General features: G+C 44.4%; 1 protein-coding gene across 1 annotated transcript; it reads right to left on the bottom strand.

Annotated features, from left to right (window-relative positions):
- Window positions 1-1,024: 1,024 nt before the first annotated feature.
- LOC125513625 (sister chromatid cohesion protein PDS5 homolog C-like) lies at window positions 1,025-8,199 on the bottom strand. Its single transcript, XM_048678788.1, has 16 exons — window positions 8,137-8,199; window positions 7,965-8,060; window positions 7,199-7,879; window positions 6,601-6,804; window positions 6,343-6,524; window positions 5,645-5,771; window positions 5,342-5,542; window positions 4,985-5,035; window positions 4,142-4,909; window positions 3,637-3,741; window positions 3,435-3,517; window positions 2,970-3,021; window positions 2,772-2,840; window positions 2,659-2,690; window positions 1,926-1,997; window positions 1,025-1,836 (listed from the first exon to the last, which is right to left on the bottom strand). Exons 1-16 carry the CDS (start codon window positions 8,182-8,184, stop codon window positions 1,377-1,379), a joined length of 3,231 nt encoding a protein of 1,076 aa, XP_048534745.1. The 5' UTR covers window positions 8,185-8,199; the 3' UTR covers window positions 1,025-1,376.
- Window positions 8,200-19,905: the final 11,706 nt, after the last annotated feature.

Below are 19,905 nucleotides of genomic sequence, written 5' to 3'. Positions count from 1 at the left end.
ACGGCTCGAGCCATGGCCGCTCGAGACAACAAGCAGGCGCACGCGCACTTATATGTATTTAGGATTTATAAAACGACCACCACGCAGGCATAGGTTAAACGAGGGCTGCGGCCTAATCCCACTAACTCGTTATTTGCAGGGATGCAGATGCAGCCTAATCCACTTGATTCTTCTGTTTCTAATTCTATTTTGTCTGCTTGAACGATTAGGAGACCTGAACCACTGCAAGCAACCCTCGACGCGTTCCAAATTCTTGGTGGCCAATGGAATTCAAAAAGCGATGAGATGATGTTACAGTTAGTATTCCTTTTGTTCGGAATTATTTGTCGTAGAAATGAATGTATCTAGACGTATTTTAGTTATAGATACATTCATATCCGAAACAAGTAATTCCGAACAAAGAGAGTACCTTTTACACGTGTGAGTTGACCACTAGTGGACTTTGGATATGTTTCGATGGTGGAATTGTTGACCCGGAAGTCACGTGAGAAGGGACGACTAAGTCTATAGTAGTAGTACTACTTCATCGCTTGTACATCGACTGGGTACACGAGGAAAGAGTAGTCTCTACTCTGATAAAAATTTGACAGGTGCGCAGGAGGGGAGGAGATCATACTTGCAAGGCAGGAAGGTCCTGCCTTGTTGAATCACGTTGTAGAGACATCCGTGCAAGTCAGTGGGCGATGCTCAAAGTGCAAAACGTGCACTTGCCCACCAACATCCGTCGGCTCTGAAAGTCTCTGAAGATAGAGAGATAGGCAGCAAAGAAATGCTGGAGAGCATGCACGCGTGACATGGACGTGAACCACTGTCATTAGCAAGGCACTGCAAAACATAAGAAAGGTAAGTATAAACAAGGAGTACCACTGATGAATTGATGATGGTACAAGCATCATCTCTCCAATCCAAAACAACATGCCGTTGGTTGTGCTCCGGTCAGGACGGTCAACCCTGCAAGCAATGCACACAAAGGATAGACAAAGAAAAGAAACCGGCACATCTGCCAGAAAAAAGCGCGAGTCGATGACCAAATATATAGCCTATATAAATAGAACATGAATAAGCTGGCTACAACAACATCCGACACAAACTAGATGTTCCCTTGAGGCTCTGCAGCATCACATCATGCATCCCACAACACAAAGTCACGACTAAACATTACAGCTACTGCAGATGTTTCCTGCCACAGCCACAGCCCCCTAACTACAACAGACACGGACAATGACAATGGTGCCCAGTCAGCAGACAGACAAATTCAATAGGTAAGGTAAAAAACAAAGACGACCAAGGAGTTTACAATCCATACAACGGTGCCATGATGAGAGCGAACCCATTTACAGGGGAAGTTCACGGTTGGTTGGTTGGTTGGTTCAAGCCTAAGCCTTCCTTCTGCGCTTCTTTCCAGTTGAAGACGCCCCCTTGCCAGATGCCTCCTGCTCCATTTCAGATGCCTCAGCCTCTTCCTTCTCCTCCTTCTCCTTCCGCTTCTCTTGAACAGATCCAGATCCACTACCCACCACTGGAGTACTAGTGGCAGCGCTTTTTGGTTTCCGCCCAGGCCTACCCTTCACAGATCCATCGCCAGATTTGCTCCCAACCTCCTTCAGCTTCTGGTTGCTGCTGTCTTTAGCTAAATCATCCTTCGTCTTGTTAGCTGATCCAGTGGCTTTCTCCTTGCCTTCTTTCTTAATCTCAACGGCAGTTTTAGGTGTCCCCTTGGCATCCTTGACAGCAGTTTTCCCCTTTGATTTGCTGGGAGTTGTAGACGGTGTGCCACCATTGTTGGGGCGCCAACCTTTCGGACGGCCCCTTTTCTTTGGAAGCTCCACTCCGTCACTGCCACCATGAGAAAAACATGTCTCAGATGAGCTCTACACAAACAAGTCTCAGAAATAAGGCTTCTTCTATATGTGTCCATTACTAACCTTTTAGGTGTTTCTATTTTTTCTTCCTTCACTGGCAGCAGCGTGATTCCTCTCCCTTTTCGGCCACGGCGCCTGCTTGGAGAAATCAGTAACACGAATTTAACAAATGACCTCCTTGGGATTAGGGCAGTGCACAACAACATATCTAGCTTTGGTCAAACACATCAAAATTAACAGTGCTCAGAACTGGGGCCACTGGCCGTTAGTAAGGTGAGCTAGGTTTGTGGTTTCAATTGGCCAAGGACAAAACTTTCCCTGATTATTTAAGATTTTACTCAAATCGATAGCAATTCCACAATGGAAGATTTGTAATCTGATTATCATGCTGCCAGTACCGCATCCACTATACACTGTATTGTTAGTCGACTTCGCGAAGTCCGCTAGCACTGGAGTGATACTATCAAATCAACACAGAATAACAAATGCTCAGCATTGATAGACACGATAGACAGGAATCAGGTTCTATATAAGTGAATATAAGAACTTGCACCATGCCCGCGAAGCTTGGTTAGATTTAATGAAATTATGCATATGAGCAGTATTCTCAACATAGTGACATCAACGCCTACAATAGTGACCCTGTCAGGTTTGAGTTATTAGCCGCTTTAGGTGCACTTGTGCATATTGGTTCTCAATACAATAGGATTGCATGAATCAATTTAGCTACTGGCAAATTAGACAGGCAATTTGGAAGCTGCAGGTATACAAGAATGATGAAAATGATTTTACTTACTCAGATGGTACATCAGGAGTTTTGCCTTCTTCCTGCAAAAATAACAGTTACTCAGAAACAAGGGAATAAAACATTGTCCTAACATTATCATGAGGTGAATAACATGTGCATACCTCACTGATGAAATCCCATTTTTCATCCCTAAGCAGCAGTACCTCTACATCTCCATCATCATATGCAACCTATGCTCCAAAAAGCACGAGAGCCAAAAGAGAAAAGGAAAAAAGAAATTGAACAATGGACTTTGAATCAAAATTAGTGCTCCATGTAAACCAAATAGCCACTGCAGGGAGATAAAACAGTGTACTGACCTTGTGCCTTTTGGAATGGGTATCAAATGAGTCAACAACACCCTTGTAAAACCTGCAAATATAAATAAAGGCTTTCAAAACCTAATCTAAAATGAATAGCAAAATAGCAGGGCACCAAAATGCATCAGCCAGGTAGATCCATCAACAACGAGCCGAGATGGCTCAAGTTTAAACAGCAAACAGACTTTCCAAAATCTGAACGAGAATATTAATTTATGTGTGTCATTTGATGAAAGGAAGTCGAAGCATCTATGCTGTAGATTTAGAAGTGTTCAACATAACAAGGCATACTGTAGTCATAAGAACTGAGCTAATAATGGCATGTAGTATCTCTACAACTATTTCATTTAGGTTAACAGTGTACTAGTAACAACGACTAAGCCTTCTACAATTGGAGAATCCAGGAATTGATCATCTTAAGGACAGGCTACATTCCAGACGCATGCAATATTCACCCCCACTTACATCTCATCGTCTGGCCACCATACTTTGATCCTTGAACCAACTAGACTTCCATCCAGACCTTTGTCCTTCCTTGAGCGAGGAGTCTAACAAGAGCGTAAAAGGTTTAAGTATCATATCATTTGGATAAAACAAACATAAGCTGTGTTTGGAATTGCGGTGGATTATGATAGTTCCATTTGCACATGTGACTAAGAATGAATACCTCTTCAGTATCTTGTTCACGCTTCCTCTTCACCACATTATTCTCCCCACTTTGACCCTTGGTTCTACCTGACCCCTTGGTCAGAGACTTCGGAGAGACCATTTCCTGTATTGCAATGAAACAATTGGTATATGAATCAGACTGTTATGAACAACTAAAGTATGATATCACATTTACTAAATTCAAGTTGAAGGGTCATATGAATTGCTGATTTCTCATGCCACTGAGCTCTAGATTAGAACTTCCAGCAAAGAGAGCATACCATATCAGCCATTGAACCACAACAAATTACTGATATGATATACTAGCATTAACTTAAGTACAGGTAATTTAATTATATTAGTAAAGGACAGTTTTGAGGAACATACATGAAATTAAAGTTGCAGGATACACAAAAATATAAATTCACAGAAATTTATAAAGATCGGATAATGCAGGCAAAGAACTGTAAACAGCAGACGCCATGAATATGTGTACAAAAATCAACAACTGGTAAGAAAATAACCTTTAGAGTCATATCCTTGGTGGTGTCCTCCTCAGAGAGGACTTCTTCCTTGTGCTGTTTCAAACTGGGTTTTTGCTGCTTCTTTGATGATTCTCCTTCACCAGTCTTTTTTGTGGAAGCTTTGATATCATCCTTAGCTGATCGCTTTGTTAACTTCCCAGTTGAATCCATAGCCTCCTCAGTCTTCTTCAAATCTAAATCTGAAGATTGGTTATTTCTAGCAGCCTTTTTCTCTGATGACTTTGGTCCAGGAGGTCGGCCTCGTTTTGGCTTAACTACATCGGGTGTGGTATCAGCACGCTTTGGTACATTATCAGCCACTCCATTGACTACCTTCTTGTCTGCAGATAACTCTCCAGATACTACATGAGCTTCTTTGTCAACATCAACATTAGAGTGTGGAGTAGCCACAGACTTGCAGGGTTTGAGCTTCAGGTCTTTGTCTGAATCAAGATCAGATGGCTTCTTGGGCTTTGCATCAACAGGTTCTACACCATCATTAGCAGATTTCAACTGATCAGCATCTTTTGTGTCTTCAGGCTGTTCAGGCTTCCCTTTTGGTGACGCTGGTCCTTTTGGTGACACCGGTCCTTTTGGAGACACTGGTCCCTTTGGAGACGCTGATCCCTTTGGAGACGCTGATCCCTTTGGGGACGCTTGTCCTTTTGGAGAAAATGGTCCTTGATTAGCCTCACCATGATCAACCAGAGTTGCACCACTACTAATAGCAGTAGTCGGAGTACCATCTTGCTCCAGTTTTGAAGATTCCTGGAAATAGAGATGTGTTGCTGTACTATCAATCATTTCAACAAGGGATCCCCTTCCATGGATATAGAAACATACCTGAGGCAGTTCATCAGAAATAGTCCTTTCCGAAAGTTTGCCATCATCCACCTGAATGTGAAAACTCAAAGGTATGAACAGGTGCATCCACACAAACACCATACAGCCAACATATTATCCTTTTCAGGGATCAAATGAACTATTTGTTAAGTATTACTCAGATCAGGCTGTTAAATTCATCGTACATGCTAAAACAAATCACAGTTTCATCATCCATGTGACCCCTCTCAGTCTATTCAAGAGAACTGAGAGCATTTATGAATTACAGACACATCAGACAACATACTAAGATATTATTATAAGCATGATGATTTACACCTATAATAATAGTTACGACATGCAAGTAATATTACTGACCGTGTCCTTTCCAGAAGGATCAACATTGTTGTCTTCCCTGACAACCTTATCACCTTCACAAACCAGCGTGACAATTTTGCTGTAGTCATCCAAGGGAGTGCCTTGAACTTGAAGTAACTGCAGGAATATTGGTTTTAGCTTCCCATCTTCACATGAGCTGATCACCTTCTCTGCAAGTTCAAAAGATGCTGGAGACGTTTCCTGGGAACAAAAAACAAAAAAAATTAGTATATGTGAACCTCCCTCCTTGCTTGGGCAAGGTAAATCCATATTATCGGCATGAAGAAAGTTGAAATGATATACCCTCTCCTCATTTCTAGCCTTTTGAAGAAGATACGATGCAAGCGCTGTCTGTATTTCTTCACTCTCATCTATTACAAGTTTCATTGTTGTTACCATAGATGATATGACAATTTCTGGTTGGTTTGATCTGAACACAGGATGACAAAAGGTAATTTCCATTAGAATCAGTCCAGAAAAATACGGTGGGTACATCTAAAATGATAATGTCTCACGTACCATCATCATGTTAATTTAATTGAACAAACATATCAATGTAAAAGAAAGTGCATCTCTTTTAACAACTATTACAATTACCAGGAAGGGGAATGCAGCATTTTCCAACATAAAAAGGCAATGCTAGCAACTTGCAAAGCAACAACCGCTATAATATTGGCAGCTTGGTGTGAGTTTAATGAGTTTAAATAAATAAAGTTATAATCTTCTTTTAGCAAAAACATTGAATAAGATACCAGGATCTGATAATTCTGCTAGATTGTTAAGAAAAAGGGTACATAGCAGGTACAGCATATTATCTAAGAATTTGTCCATTAAGAACACATAACAAGAAAAGAAAAAACATTTTAGGCAAGTAAAATAACACCTTAGACATGTCAGGAGAATAGCAACATAGCTTAGCAAAACTTAGTAAACATACCCAGAAACTAGCAAGAAGTAGTAATAGATAAACTTAAGGTGAATAACGAGAAGTGGCTTCTTACGTCACAGTTGTGAAAAAATGGTTAAACATCTGCAGAATCAGATCATCCAACTCAAGGTCTAACATGACCACGCACGACCGGACCTTTGCCACAGTCTCGAGAATTGAAATCCTCCTTGCAAAGGACGGGCTCTCAATATCATCTAAATTCTGAAAAGTCCCCACAATTATGGAAAACAAATCCTGACAAAGTAGACAGCACAGGTCAGGATACAGGGTAGAGAATAAATAAATCTTATAATCAGGAAAGACACAGTACCCTCATAATATTGTCATCATACGGAGCCTCGGGTGCAGTGATCCTTGTAACCTCAGATATACAAGATGCGATAGCAAGTTTGACCTCGGCATTAGGGTGAGTCAAAAGTTCGTTCTTGATCAGGGCATCCATTGCTGGGCGAACAGCAGCAAATGTGCTTGCTGCAGGTGATTGCTCCACTCTCAACAGATATTTCTCGACGTCCTGCATATAGAAAAAGATCAACTTGTTAAATCACATGAGCAAGTTTAAGCTATAATGGCCGCTGACATAATCAGACTCGGCAGTTACTCCAATTCTGAAGAGCAGGGTGTATTTCAAGGAAGCTAACACCTCTATCTAACAATAGATACATAATCATGTACATATCAGTACCCAACAATAGATGACGCTCTACCAATGACTGAAAACACTCTCCTTTTATGCCAGGACCAAGAATTAGACAAAATCAAGAGAAGCAGCGACTAGGTAAACATAAAGCTTATTACAATCATCCGAAAGCCATAGATACAACCACGACGACAAACCCTACAGGCAGCCGTAACGGACACAGAAAACCAAATAAGATAAACACACAAAGTTGAGAGAGAAGGCTCACGTAGAGGAGCTTGAGCAGGCCGTCGGAGTCGTCGGGCGCCTCCTGCAGGCGGGCGCCGACATCCTTGAGTTGCTCCTCAAGGTCGCTGTCCGCCCCGTCCGCCGCCATTTGAGGCGCCGGGAGGGCCGAATCGGGGCGCGGGGCGCCCGGATCGGGGCGCCTGCCCGGAGATCTGCAGCCGCTAGGGTTTCCCCGCGCGGCGCGGTGGGGGCAGGAGGACACGGCGTCCCTCCCACGCGAGGGGCGAGGCTGGAGGGGGCGAGAGGGGGGTGGCGGTGGACGGTGGTGGTGGAGGAGGTGACGAGGGAGATTTGTCCCGCTCCCAACCCCCCGCTCCCTTTGCACGACGGGACGCGATTTCGGTGCGGCTCTCTGTGGCTCGGCCTTGCGAGGGGGTGGTGGAGTGGAGCGGTGTTTGGAATCGGCGGGCGATTTATGGGGGGGTTTGGGCCACTTCGGCGCGGGCGCGGCCTGCCAATTTTGCCCACGGACGCGTCGGGGGCGATCCTGCTCCGTTTTTGGGCGGCCTTGCGTCCGAGCCGGAGCCGCCGCCGCCGCGGGGCAGTGCACGCAGCACCCTGGGGAGATCTCGGCCGTCGCTTGCTTGGATCGGGCGGCCCGATGGTTGCCACGCCCCTCGCTCTGGCCGATTTGGCAATTTTTCCTAGGTTTTAGCCCCTCCTGCACACCAAACCATCAATCAACAATAACAAGGGGCAAAAATGTGAATTTCTTTCCTCAAAAACAAGGGGCACAAGATGCAAACCATGGGGGTGGAAGGTTGCTTGGAGCGGGCGCTCCGACGATTGCCACGCCTCTCGCTCTGGCCGATTTGGCAATTTTCGCTAGATTTTCGACCATCCTGCACATCAATCAACAATAAGAAAGGTCAAAATTTTGTTTTTCTTTCCCAAAAAAGAGGGGGCATAAGATGCAACCATGGGGGTGGAAGTGCGAGCCACAGCGGGGCGGTGCCGCCGTGGCATCACGGCGGCACTCCGCCAACTGGAAGTGACAATCGATCTTGAAGTCGTCGAAGATAAGGTGGAGGGGGCGAAAGGCGAAAATAACACTAACGAGGAGAAGGATTGTGGCGAGAGATGGAAGACGACGGTTCGATGAATATATGTACAAAGAGGGGTGAGGCGTGATTACGGGATTGTCGCATCGAGCGGTTGCTATTGTTTGGCGTGAGAAGTAATGACGCGCTATAGTCGTGTCTCGTACAAAACGTGTGATATGTAAAATACCTAGTATGTCACGATATATCGGTTGATCTATGCACGAAAGAGAAGAGAAGGCGATGCTTTTAGGGCATCTCCAAAGCGAACCATCAAACCGCCCGCAACCGTCGGTTCAGACGTGTTTAGCCGTCCAACGCGGGCATGTATCAGTCCGTCGAGCGGTCCAGACGTACTTTTTTCGACAAGCTTGAGATAAACCGAGAGCTTTGCGGGAGTCCGGACAGCAACCACGTGTTGGGGAACGTAGTAATTTCAAAAAAAATCCTACGCACACGCAAGATCATGGTGATGTATAGCAACGAGAGGGGAGAGTGTTGTCCACATACCCTCATAGACCGAAAGCGGAAGCATTAGCACAACGCGATTGATGTAGTCATACGTCTTCACGATCCGACCGATCAAGCACCGAACGCACGACACCTCCGAATTCTGCACACATTCAACTTGATGACGTCCCTCGAACTCCGATCCAGCCGAGCTTTGAGGGAGAGTTCCATCAGCACGACGGTGTGGTGACGATGATGATGTTCTACCGACGCAGGGCTTCGCCTAAACACCGCTATGATATGACCGAGGTGGATTATGGTGGAGGGGGGCACCGCACACGGCTAAGAGATCCAAGGGATCAATTGTTGTGCCTCTAGGGGTGCCTCCCTCCCCGTATATAAAGGAGTAGAGGAGGGGGAGGGGCCGGCCACCCTTGGCATGCCCCATGAGGAGTCCTACTCCCGATGGGAGTAGGACTCCCCCCTTTTCATGTTGGAGTAGGAGAGGAGAGGGAAGGAGAAAGAGGGAGAAAGAAAAGGGGGGGCGCCGCCCCACTTCCTAGTCCAATTCGGACTTGGGAGGGGAGGGGCGCGCGCCTGCCCCTTGGCCGACTCTTCTCTTTCACCAATTGGGCCCATGAGGCCCATTAATCCTCCGGGGGGGTTCCGGTAACCCCCCGGTACTCCGGTATATATCCGATAACCCCCGGAACCATTCCGGTGTCCGAATATAGTCGTCCAATATATCAATCTTCATGTCTCGACCGTTTCGAGACTCCTCGTCATGTCCGTGATCACATCCGGGACTCCGAACTACCTTCGGTACATCAAAACACATAAACTCATAATATAACTGTCATCGAACTTTAAGCGTGTGGACCCTACGGGTTCGAGAACTATGTAGACATGACCAAGACACGTCTCCGGTCAATAACCAATAGCGGAACTTGGATGCTCATATTGGCTCCTACATATTCTACGAAGATCTTTATCGGTCAAACCGCATAACAACATACATTGTTCCCTGTGTCATTGGTATGTTACTTGCCCGAGATTCGATCGTCGGTATCTCAATACCTAGTTAAATCTCGTTACCGGCAAGTCTCTTTACTGGTTCCGTAACACATCATCCCGCAACTAACTCATTAGTTGCAATGCTTGAGGCTTAAGTGATGTGCATTACCGAGTGGGCCCAGAGATACCTCTCCGACAATCGGAGTGACAAATCCTAATCTCGAAATACGCCAACCCAACAAGTACCTTTGGAGACACCTGTAGAGCACCTTTATAATCACCCAGTTACGTTGTGACATTTGGTAGCACACAAAGTGTTCCTCCGGTAAACAGGAGTTGCATAATCTCATAGTCATAGGAACATGTATAAGTCATGAAGAAATCAATAGCAACAAACTAAACGATCAAGTGCTAAGCTAACGAAATGAGTCAAGTCAATCACATCATTCTCCTAATGATGTGATCCCGTTAATCAAATGACAACTCTTTGTCTATGGCTAGGAAACATAACCATCTTTGATCAACGAGCTAGTCAAGTAGAGGCATACTAGTGACACTCTGTTTGTCTATGTATTCACACATGTATCATGTTTCCGGTTAATACAATTCTAGCATCAATAATAAACATTTATCATGATATAAGGAAATAAATAATAACTTTATTATTGCCTCTAGGGCATATTTCCTTCAGTCTCCCACTTGCACTAGAGTCAATAATCTAGATTACACAGTAATGATTCTAACACCCATGGAGCCTTGGTGTTGATCATGTTTTGCTCGTGGAAGAGGCTTAGTCAACGGGTCAGCAACATTCAGATCCGTATGTATCTTGCAAATCTCCATGTCTCCCACCTGGACTTGATCCCGGATGGAGTTGAAGCACCTCTTGATGTGCTTGGTTCTCTTGTGAAATCTGGATTCCTTTGCCAAAGCAATTGCACCAGTATTGTCACAAAAGATTTTCATTGGACCCGATGCACTAGGTATGACACCTAGATCGGATATGAACTCCTTCATTTGCTGCTTCCAGAGCAGCTATGTACTCCGCTTCACATGTAGACCCCGCTACGACGCTTTGTTTAGAACTGCACCAACTGACAACTCCACCATTTAATAAAAATACGTATTCGCTTTGCGATTTAGAATCGTCTGGATCAGTGTCAAAGCTTGCATCGACGTAACCATTTACGACGAGCTCTCTGTCACCTGCATAAACGAGAAACACATCCTTCGTCCTTTTCAGGTATTTCAGGATGTTTTTGACCGCTGTCCAGTGATCCACTCCTGGATTACTTTCGTACCTCCCTGCTAAACTAATAGCAAGGCACACATCAGGTCTGGTACACAGCATTGCATACATGATAGAGCCTATGGCTGAAGCATAGGGAACATCTTTCATTTTCTCTCTATCTTCTGCAGTGGTCGGGCATTGAGTCTTACTCAACTTCATACCTTGTAACACAGGCAAGAACCCTTTCTTTGCTTGATCCATTTTGAACTTCTTCAAAACTTTGTCAAGGTATGTGCTTTGTGTAAGTCCAATTAAGCGTCTTGATCTATCTCTATAGATCTTGATGCCCAATATATAAGCAGCTTCACCGAGGTGTTACATTGAAAAACTATTATTCAAATATCCTTTTATGCTATCCAGAAATTCTATATCATTTCTAATCAACAATATGTCATCCACATATAATATCAGAAATGCTACAGAGCTCCCACTCACTTTCTTGTAAATACAGTCTTCTCCAAAAGTCTGTATAAAACCATATGCTTTGATCACACTATCAAAACGTTTATTCCAACTCCGAGAGGCTTGCACCAGTCCATAAATGGATCGCTGGAGCTTGCACACTTTGTTAGCTCCCTTTGGATCGACAAAACCTTCCGGTTGCATCATATACAACTATTCTCCCAGAAATCCATTCAGGAATGCAGTTTTGACATCCATTTGCCAAATTTCATAATCATAAAATGCAACAATTGCTAACATGATTCGGACAGACTTAAGCATCGCTACGGGTGAGAAAGTCTCATCGTAGTCAATCCCTTGAACTTGTCGAAAACCTTTTGCAACAAGTCTAGCTTTATAGACAGTAACATTACCATCAGCGTCAGTCTTCTTCTTGAAGATCCATTTATTTTCAATGGCTTGCCGATCAACGGGCAAGTCAACCAAAGTCCACACTTTGTTCTCATACATGGATCCCATCTCAGATTTCATGGCCTCGAGCCATTTTGCGGAATCTGGGCTCACCATCGCTTCTTCATAGTTCGTAGGTTCGTCATGGTCTAGCAACATAACCTCCAGGACAGGATTACTACACCACTCTGGTGCGGATCTTACTCTGGTTGACCCACGCGGTTTAGTAACAACTTGATCTGAAGTTTCATGATCATCATCATTAACTTTCTCACTAATTGGTGTAGGTGTCACAGGAACCGGTTTCTGTGATGAACTACTTTCCAATAAGGGAGCAGGTACAGTTACCTCATCAAGTTCTACTTTCCTCCCACTCACTTCTTTCGAGAGAAACTCCTTCTCTAGAAAGGATCCAAATTTAGCAACAAATGTTTTGCCTTCAGATCTGTGATAGAAGGTGTACCCAACAATTTCCTTTGGGTATCCTATGAAGACACATTTCTCCGATTTGGGTTCGAGCTTATCAGGTTGAAGTTTTTTCACATAAGCATCGCAGCCCCAAACTTTAAGAAACGACATCTTTGGTTTCTTGCCAAACCATAGTTCATAAGGCGTCGTCTCAACGGATTTCGATGGTGCCCTATTTAACGTGAATGCAGCCGTCTCTAAAGCATAACCCCAAAATGATAGCGATAAATCAGTAAGAGACATCATATATCGCACCATATCTAGTAAAGTACGATTACGACATTCGGACACACCATTACGTTGTGGTGTTCCGGGTGGCGTGAGTTGCGAAACTATTCCGCATTGTTTCAAATGAAGACCAAGCTCGTAACTCAAATATTCTTCTCCACGATCAGATCGTAGAAACTTTATTTTCTTGTTACGATGATTTTCAACTTCACTCTGAAATTCTTTGAACTTTTCAAATGTTTTAAACTTATGTTTCATTAAGTAGATACACCCATATCTGCTTAAATCATCTGTGAAGGTGAGAAAATAATGATATCCGTCGCGAGCCTCAACATTCATCAGACCACATACATCTGTATGTATGATTTCCAACAAATCTGTTGCTCGCTCCATAGTTCCGGAGAACGGCGTTTTAGTCATCTTGCCCATGAGGCACGGTTCGCAAGTACCAAGTGATTCACAGTCAAGTGGTTCCAAAAGTCCATCAGTATGGAGCTTCTTCATGCGCTTTACACCAATATGACTTAAACGGCAGTGCCACAAATAAGTTGCACTATCATTATCAACTCTGCATCTTTTGGCTTCAATATTATGAATATGTGTATCACTACTATCGAGATTCGATAAGAATAGACCACTCTTCAAGGGTACATGACCATAAAAGATATTACTCATATAAATAGAACAATCATTATTCTCTGATTTAAATGAATAACCGTCTCGCATCAAACAAGATCCAGATATAATGTTCATGCTTAATGCTGGCACCAAATAATAATTATTCAGGTCTAAAACTAATCCCGAAGGTATATGTAGAGGTAGCGTGCCGACTGCGATCACATCGACTTTGGAACCATTTCCCACGCGCATCGTCACCTCGTCCTTAGCCAATCTTCGCTTAATCTGTAGTCCCTGTTTCGAGTTGCAAATATTAGCAACAGAACCAGTATCAAATACCCAGGTGCTACTGCGAGCATTAGTAAGGTACCCATCAATAACATGTATATCACATATACCTTTGTTCACCTTGCCATCCTTCTTATCCGCCAAATACTTGGGGCAGTTCCACTTCCAGTGACCAGTCTGTTTGCAGTAGAAGCACTCAGTTTCAGGTTTAGGTCCAGACTTGGGTTTCTTCTCTTGAGTAGCAACTTGTTTGCCATTCTTCTTGAAGTTCCCCTTATTCTTCCCTTTACCCTTTTTCATGAAACTAATGGTCTTGTTGACCATCAACACTTGATGCTCCTTTTTGATTTCTACCTCTGCAGCCTTTAGCATTGCGAAGAGCTCGGGAATTGTCTTATTCATCCCTTGCATATTATAGTTCATCACGAAGTTTTTGTAGCTTGGTGGCAGTAATTGAAGAATTCTGTCAATGACACTATCAACAGGAAGATTAACTCCCAGTTGAGTCAAGTGATTATGATACCTAGACATTTGGAGTATATGTTCACTGACAGAACTATTCTCCTCCATCTTGCAGCTATAGAACTTATTGGAGACTTCGTATCTCTCAATCTGGGCATTTGCTTGAAATATTAACTTCAACTCCTGGAACATCTCATATGCTCCATGACGTTCAAAACATCGTTGAAGTCCCGGTTCTAAGCCGTAAAGCATGGCACACTGAACTATCGAGTAGTCATCAGCTTTACTCTGCCAAACGTTCTTAACATTATCAGCAGCATCTGCAGCAGGCCTGGCACCCAGTGGTGCTTCCAGGACGTAATTTTTCTGTGCAGCAATGAGGATAATCCTCAAGTTACGGACCAAGTCCGTGTAATTGCTACCATCATCTTTCAACTTTGCTTTCTCAAGGAACGCATTAAAATTCAACGAAACAACAACACGAGCCATCTATCTACAATCAACATAGACAAGCAAAAAACTATCAGGTACTAAGTTCATGATAAATTTAAATTTAATTAATCATATTACTTAAGAACTCCCACTTAGATAGACATCCCTCTAATCCTCTAAGTGATCACGTGATCCAAATCAACTAAACCATGTCCGATCATCATGTGAGATGGAGTAGTTTCAATGGTGAACATCACTATGTTGATCATATCTACTATATGATTCACGCTCGACCTTTGGGTCTCAGTGTTCCGAGGCCATATCTGCATACGCTAGGCTCGTCAAGTTTAACCTAAGTATTCCGCGTGTGCAACTGTTTTGCACCCGTTGTATTTGAACGTAGAGCCTATCACACCCGATCATCACGTGGTGTCTCAGCACGAAGAACTTTCGCAACGGTGCATACTCAGGAAGAACACTTATACCTTGATAATTTAGTGAGAGATCATCTTATAATGCTACCGTCAACCAAAGCAAGATAAGATGCATAAAAGATAAACATCACATGCAATCAATATAAGTGATATGATATGGCCATCATCATCTTGGGCTTGTGATCTTCATCTCCGAAGCACCGTCATGATCACCATTGTCACCGGCGTGACACTTTGATCTCCATCGTAGCATCGTTGTCGTCTCGCCAACTTATGCTTCTACGACTATCGCTACCGCTTAGTGATAAAGTAAAGCATTACAGGGCGATTGCATTGCATACAATAAAGCGACAACCATATGGCTCCTGCCAGTTGCCAATAACTCGGTTACAAAAAATGATCATCTCATACAACAAAAAAATAACATCATGCCTTGACCATATCACATCACAACACGCCCTGCAAAAACAAGTTAGACGTCCTCTACTTTGTTGTTGCAAGTTTTATGTGGCTGCTACGGGCTGAGCAAGAACTGTTCTTACCTACGCATCAAAACCACAACGATAGTTCGTCAAGTTAGTGTTGTTTTAACCTTCTCAAGGACCGGGTGTAGCCACACTCGGTTCAACTAAAGTTGCAGAAACTGACACCCGCCAGCCACCTGTGTGCAAAGCACGTCGGGAGAACCAGTCTCGCATAAGCGTACGTGTAATGTCGGTCCGGGCCGCTTCATCCAACAATACCGCCGAACCAAAGTATGACATGCTGGTAAGAAGTATGACTTGTATCGCCCACAACTCACCTGTGTTCTACTCGTGCATATAACATCAACACATAAAACCAGGCTCGGATGCCACTGTTGGGGAACGTAGTAATTTTTAAAAAAATCCTATGCACATGCAAGATCATGGTGATGCATAGCAACGAGAGGGGAGAGTGTTGTCCACGTACCCTCGTAGACCGAAAGCAAAAGCGTTAGCACATCGTGGTTGATGTAGTCGTACGTCTTCACGATCCGGCCGATCAAGCACCGAACACATGGCACCTCCGAGTTCTGCACAAGTTCAACTCGATGACGTCCCTCGAACTCCGATCCAGCCGAGCTTTGAGGGAGAGTTCCATCAGCACGACGGCGTGGTGACGATGATGATGTTCTACTGACGCAGGGCTTCGCCTAAGCACCGCTACGATATGACTGAGGTGGATTATGGTGGAGGGGGGCACCGCACACGGCTAAGAGATCCAAGGGATCAATTGTTGTGTCTCTAGGGGGTGCCTCCCTCCCCGTATATAAAGGGGTAGAGGAGGGGGAGGGGGTCGGTCACCCTTGGAGCGCCCCATGAGGAGTCCTACTCCCACCGGGAGTAGGACTCCCCCCTTTTCATGTTGGAGTAGGAGAGGAGAGGGAAGGAGAAAGAGGGAGAAAGAAAAGGGGGAGCGCCGCCCCCTTCCTAGTCCAATTCGGACTTGGGAGGGGAGGGGCGCGTGGCTGCCCCTTGGCCGCCTCTCCTCTTTCACCAATTGGGCCCATGAGGCCCATTAACCTCCGGGGGGGTTCTAGTAACCCCTGTGTACTCTGGTATATATCCAATAACTCCCAGAACCATTCCGGTGTCCGAATATAGTCATCCAATATATCAATCTTCATGTCTTGACCATTTCGAGACTCCTCATCATGTTTGTGATCATATCCGGGACTTCGAACTACCTTCGGTACATCAAAACACATAAACTCATAATATAACCGTCATCGAACTTTAAGCGTGCGGACCCTACAGGTTCGAGAACTATGTAGACATGACCGAGACACGTCTCCGGTCAATAACCAATAGCGGAACCTGGATGCTCATATTGGCTCCTACATATTCTACGAAGATCTTTATCGGTCAAACCGCATAAGAACATATGTTGTTCCCTTTGTCATCGGTATGTTACTTGCCCGAGATTCGATCGTCGGTATCTCAATACCTAGTTCAATCTCATTACCGACAAGTCTTTTTACTCGTTCCGTAACACATCATCCCGCAACTAACTCATTAGTTGCAATGCTTGCAAGGTTTAAGTGATGTGCATTACTGAGTGGGCCCAAAGATACCTCTTCGACAATTGGAGTGACAAATCCTAATCTCGAAATACGACAACCAACAAGTACCTTCAGAGACACCCGTAGAGCACCTTTATAATCACCCAGTTACGTTGTGACGTTTGGTAGCACACAAAGTGTTCCTCTGGTAAACGGGAGTTGCATAATCTCATAGTCATAGGAACATGTATAATTCATGAAGAAAGCAATAGCAACAAACTAAACGATCAAGTGCTAAGCTAACGGAATGGGTCAAGTCAATCACATCATTCTCCTAATGATGTGATCCCATTAATCAAATTACAACTCTTTGTCTATGGCTAGGAAACATAACCATCTTTGATCAACGAGTTAGTCAAGTAGAGGCATACTAGTGACACTCTGTTTGTCTATGTATTCACACATGTATCATGTTTCCGGTTAATACAATTCTAGCATGAATAATAAACATTTATCATGATATAAGAAAATAAATAATAACTTTATTATTGCCTCTAGGGCATATTTCCTTCAGCACGTAGGACTCCAACGCCTCCGGCCAACCCAACCCCACGACCCCGCGCCTCCATCCTCCCATTTTCTCTCCGTCAGCTTCTCTCTCTTGCCTTTGCCGCCGCTCCACCACCACGGCCGCCGCGCCACACCCCTGCCAGAACCCAACGAGCCCATCACCTCCAACGGTACACCCGGGCTTCATTCGCTTCTCCTCCGCCACCGTTCCACACCTCCCCTCCGACCGCTGTGTAGGTACCATCCGCTCCTACAATACTCACCATGCCTGGCAATTGTTCGGTGAATTGTCTGAGCTATTTTTTATCCCTTCTTATTTGAAGCAATGCATTCGGATGTGGAGTACATATATGAGCATTATGTTGAGTCATCCAACGGCTCATTCGACGAGGAGGACTACACGGGTAAGACAACAATGATGAAGACAGTGCTTACGGATGCGGAGCGTGCGGAGGAGCGTGTTCTTAATTGCAAGGGATCGATCAAGGGTCATCGAGTGCTCAATCGCAACAGGGCGTGCAGCCATTTGACATTGATGAATGACTTCTTTGCCCCCTGGTGCCCTCTTTGCCGACATTTTTTGCCGGTGCTTTCGAATGCGCATCTTTGATCGTCTCTACCATGGCATCTGGTCCTTTGATGACTACTTCATAATGAAGAGGGAACGTGGGAATGATTGAGTTCTCTGGTTACCAAAAGTGCAAGGCCGCACTACGAATGCTTGCATATGGCACTGCCACTGATTCGTGGGACATGTACTTGCGGGTGTTTGAGAGCACATATGGAGATGACATGGTCAGGTTTGCAACTGCCATGGTCGAGGTGTTTGGACCTCTGTACCTAAGAGAGCCAACTATGGTAGACACCGAGAGGATCTTAGCAATCTCGTAAGTAAGAGGGTGGCCAGGTTTGCTCGTATCTCTTAACTGTATGCATTAGGAATGGAAGAACTACTCGAAAGCTTTACAGGGGCAATATCAGGGTCATGTTAAGAAGCCCACCATCATTCTTGAAGCAGTTGCATCACATGATCTTTGGATTTTGCACGCTTTCTTTGGCATTCCCGGGCCTCACAATGACAACAATGTGTTGTAGCGATCACCATTGTTTGCTAGGCTGACCGAATCAAAATCTCATCCGTGGCACTATACTGTCAATGGGCATGAGTACAACATGGGCTACTATCTGGTTGATGGTATATATCTATCCTCCATGGGCTACCTTTGTCAACACCATCTCTAACACAATTGCCAGAAAAAGTCTCACTTTGTCCAAAGACTAGAAGCGGCTAGAAAGAATGTTGAGAGGGCATTTGGAGTTCTGTGGGCATGTTTCGCATTTGTCCGCAGACCTACTAAACAATGGGATCTGAAGACCTTGTGGGAGGTGATGACATGTTGTCTGATCATGCACAACATGATCGTGGAGGATGAGGGTGAGAATGTTGCGACAGCTCTTATTTGAGAACATGGGTGATCCTATCGAACTTCTAGACCAGAATCCAACCACGGTCGAAGAGTTTTGTTCAAATGCATCGACAAAATCGACATTGAGCAACTCACGAGCAACTGAAGGAAGATCTGATTGAGCATTTCTTGGCGGTTAAGGGGGACAACAATGTTGGAGTGTAATATTTGAGCATTTGAACTATTCTAGACTATACATGCAGCTATTTAAACGTGCGGACTTAAAAAATTGGGCCTGGATGTATGCAGATGGTGTTGGATGGCCGGCTCCATGCATCCTTGTCCACGAACTGGTCCCCAACATTATTTTGGGATTTTTGTGCATTTTGATTTGAGTTGGATTAATGTATCTTTTTTGCAGGAAAAAACATCCAATCTGTTCATTAACTATCAAGGTAGTACAAAAAACACCAGAAGTAAAAATTACATCCGGGGTCCATAGACCACCCAGCGACGACTACAAGCACTAGAGCGTGTCGTAGGCACACCGTCGTCATCACGCCTCCATCACTGGAGTCGGGGCAAACCTTGTTGCAATAAACAATCGGGAAGTCGTCATGCTAAGACCTAGAGGACCAGCGCACCAGAACAACAATCGTCGCCAATGAAAAGAAACATAGATTGGAAGGATCCAACATGTAGACACATGAACATAGACGAACAAAGATCGGATCCAAGCGGATCCACCGAATACAAACATGGACCGAATCCCACGAGATTCACCCGAGACAAACCTCCACACGCCCTCCGGTGACACTAGAAGCATCATCGGGGCGGGGGCTAGGCGACGAGAAACTTATTCCATCTACACGAGATCCACACTATTCTAGTTGCACATATAGAGCAGCACATTGTGAAGAACTGAAATAAACAAGTCATATCCTTAAAAAGTTAAAGGACTAAAACCCTTAGTGTATATATATATACTCCAGCAATTTTTGGCCTTTTCTAGTCGATCCCCTAAACTTAAGGTTGTAAACTTCCATTTGATCAAGTTCAAAGCAGGTTCAACCGAAAGTAGCATGCATTCAAACATAAACATAGATAGTTT

This window comes from Triticum urartu, chromosome 6 (assembly GCF_003073215.2).
Source record: "Triticum urartu cultivar G1812 chromosome 6, Tu2.1, whole genome shotgun sequence".
In the NCBI taxonomy this organism is placed as follows: domain Eukaryota; kingdom Viridiplantae; phylum Streptophyta; class Magnoliopsida; order Poales; family Poaceae; genus Triticum; species Triticum urartu.
The sequence above is the reverse complement of the archived record's forward strand: the minus strand, read 5'-3'. Positions and strand labels throughout refer to the sequence as shown.

What these genes read in the sequence shown, in the direction of transcription:
- LOC125513625 (XM_048678788.1), bottom strand. Translation starts at nt 8,184, where the DNA reads ATGCCACGGCGGCACCGCCCCGCTGTGGCTCGCACTTCCACCCCCATG. An exon ending in ATCCTTCTGGAAAGGACACG is followed by an intron (nt 5,036 to 5,341) that starts GTCAGTAATATT and finishes TTTCACATTCAG; the next exon opens with GTGGATGATGGCAAACTTTC. An exon ending in GTGAACAAGATACTGAAGAG is followed by an intron (nt 3,518 to 3,636) that starts GTATTCATTCTT and finishes CGCTCTTGTTAG; the next exon opens with ACTCCTCGCTCAAGGAAGGA.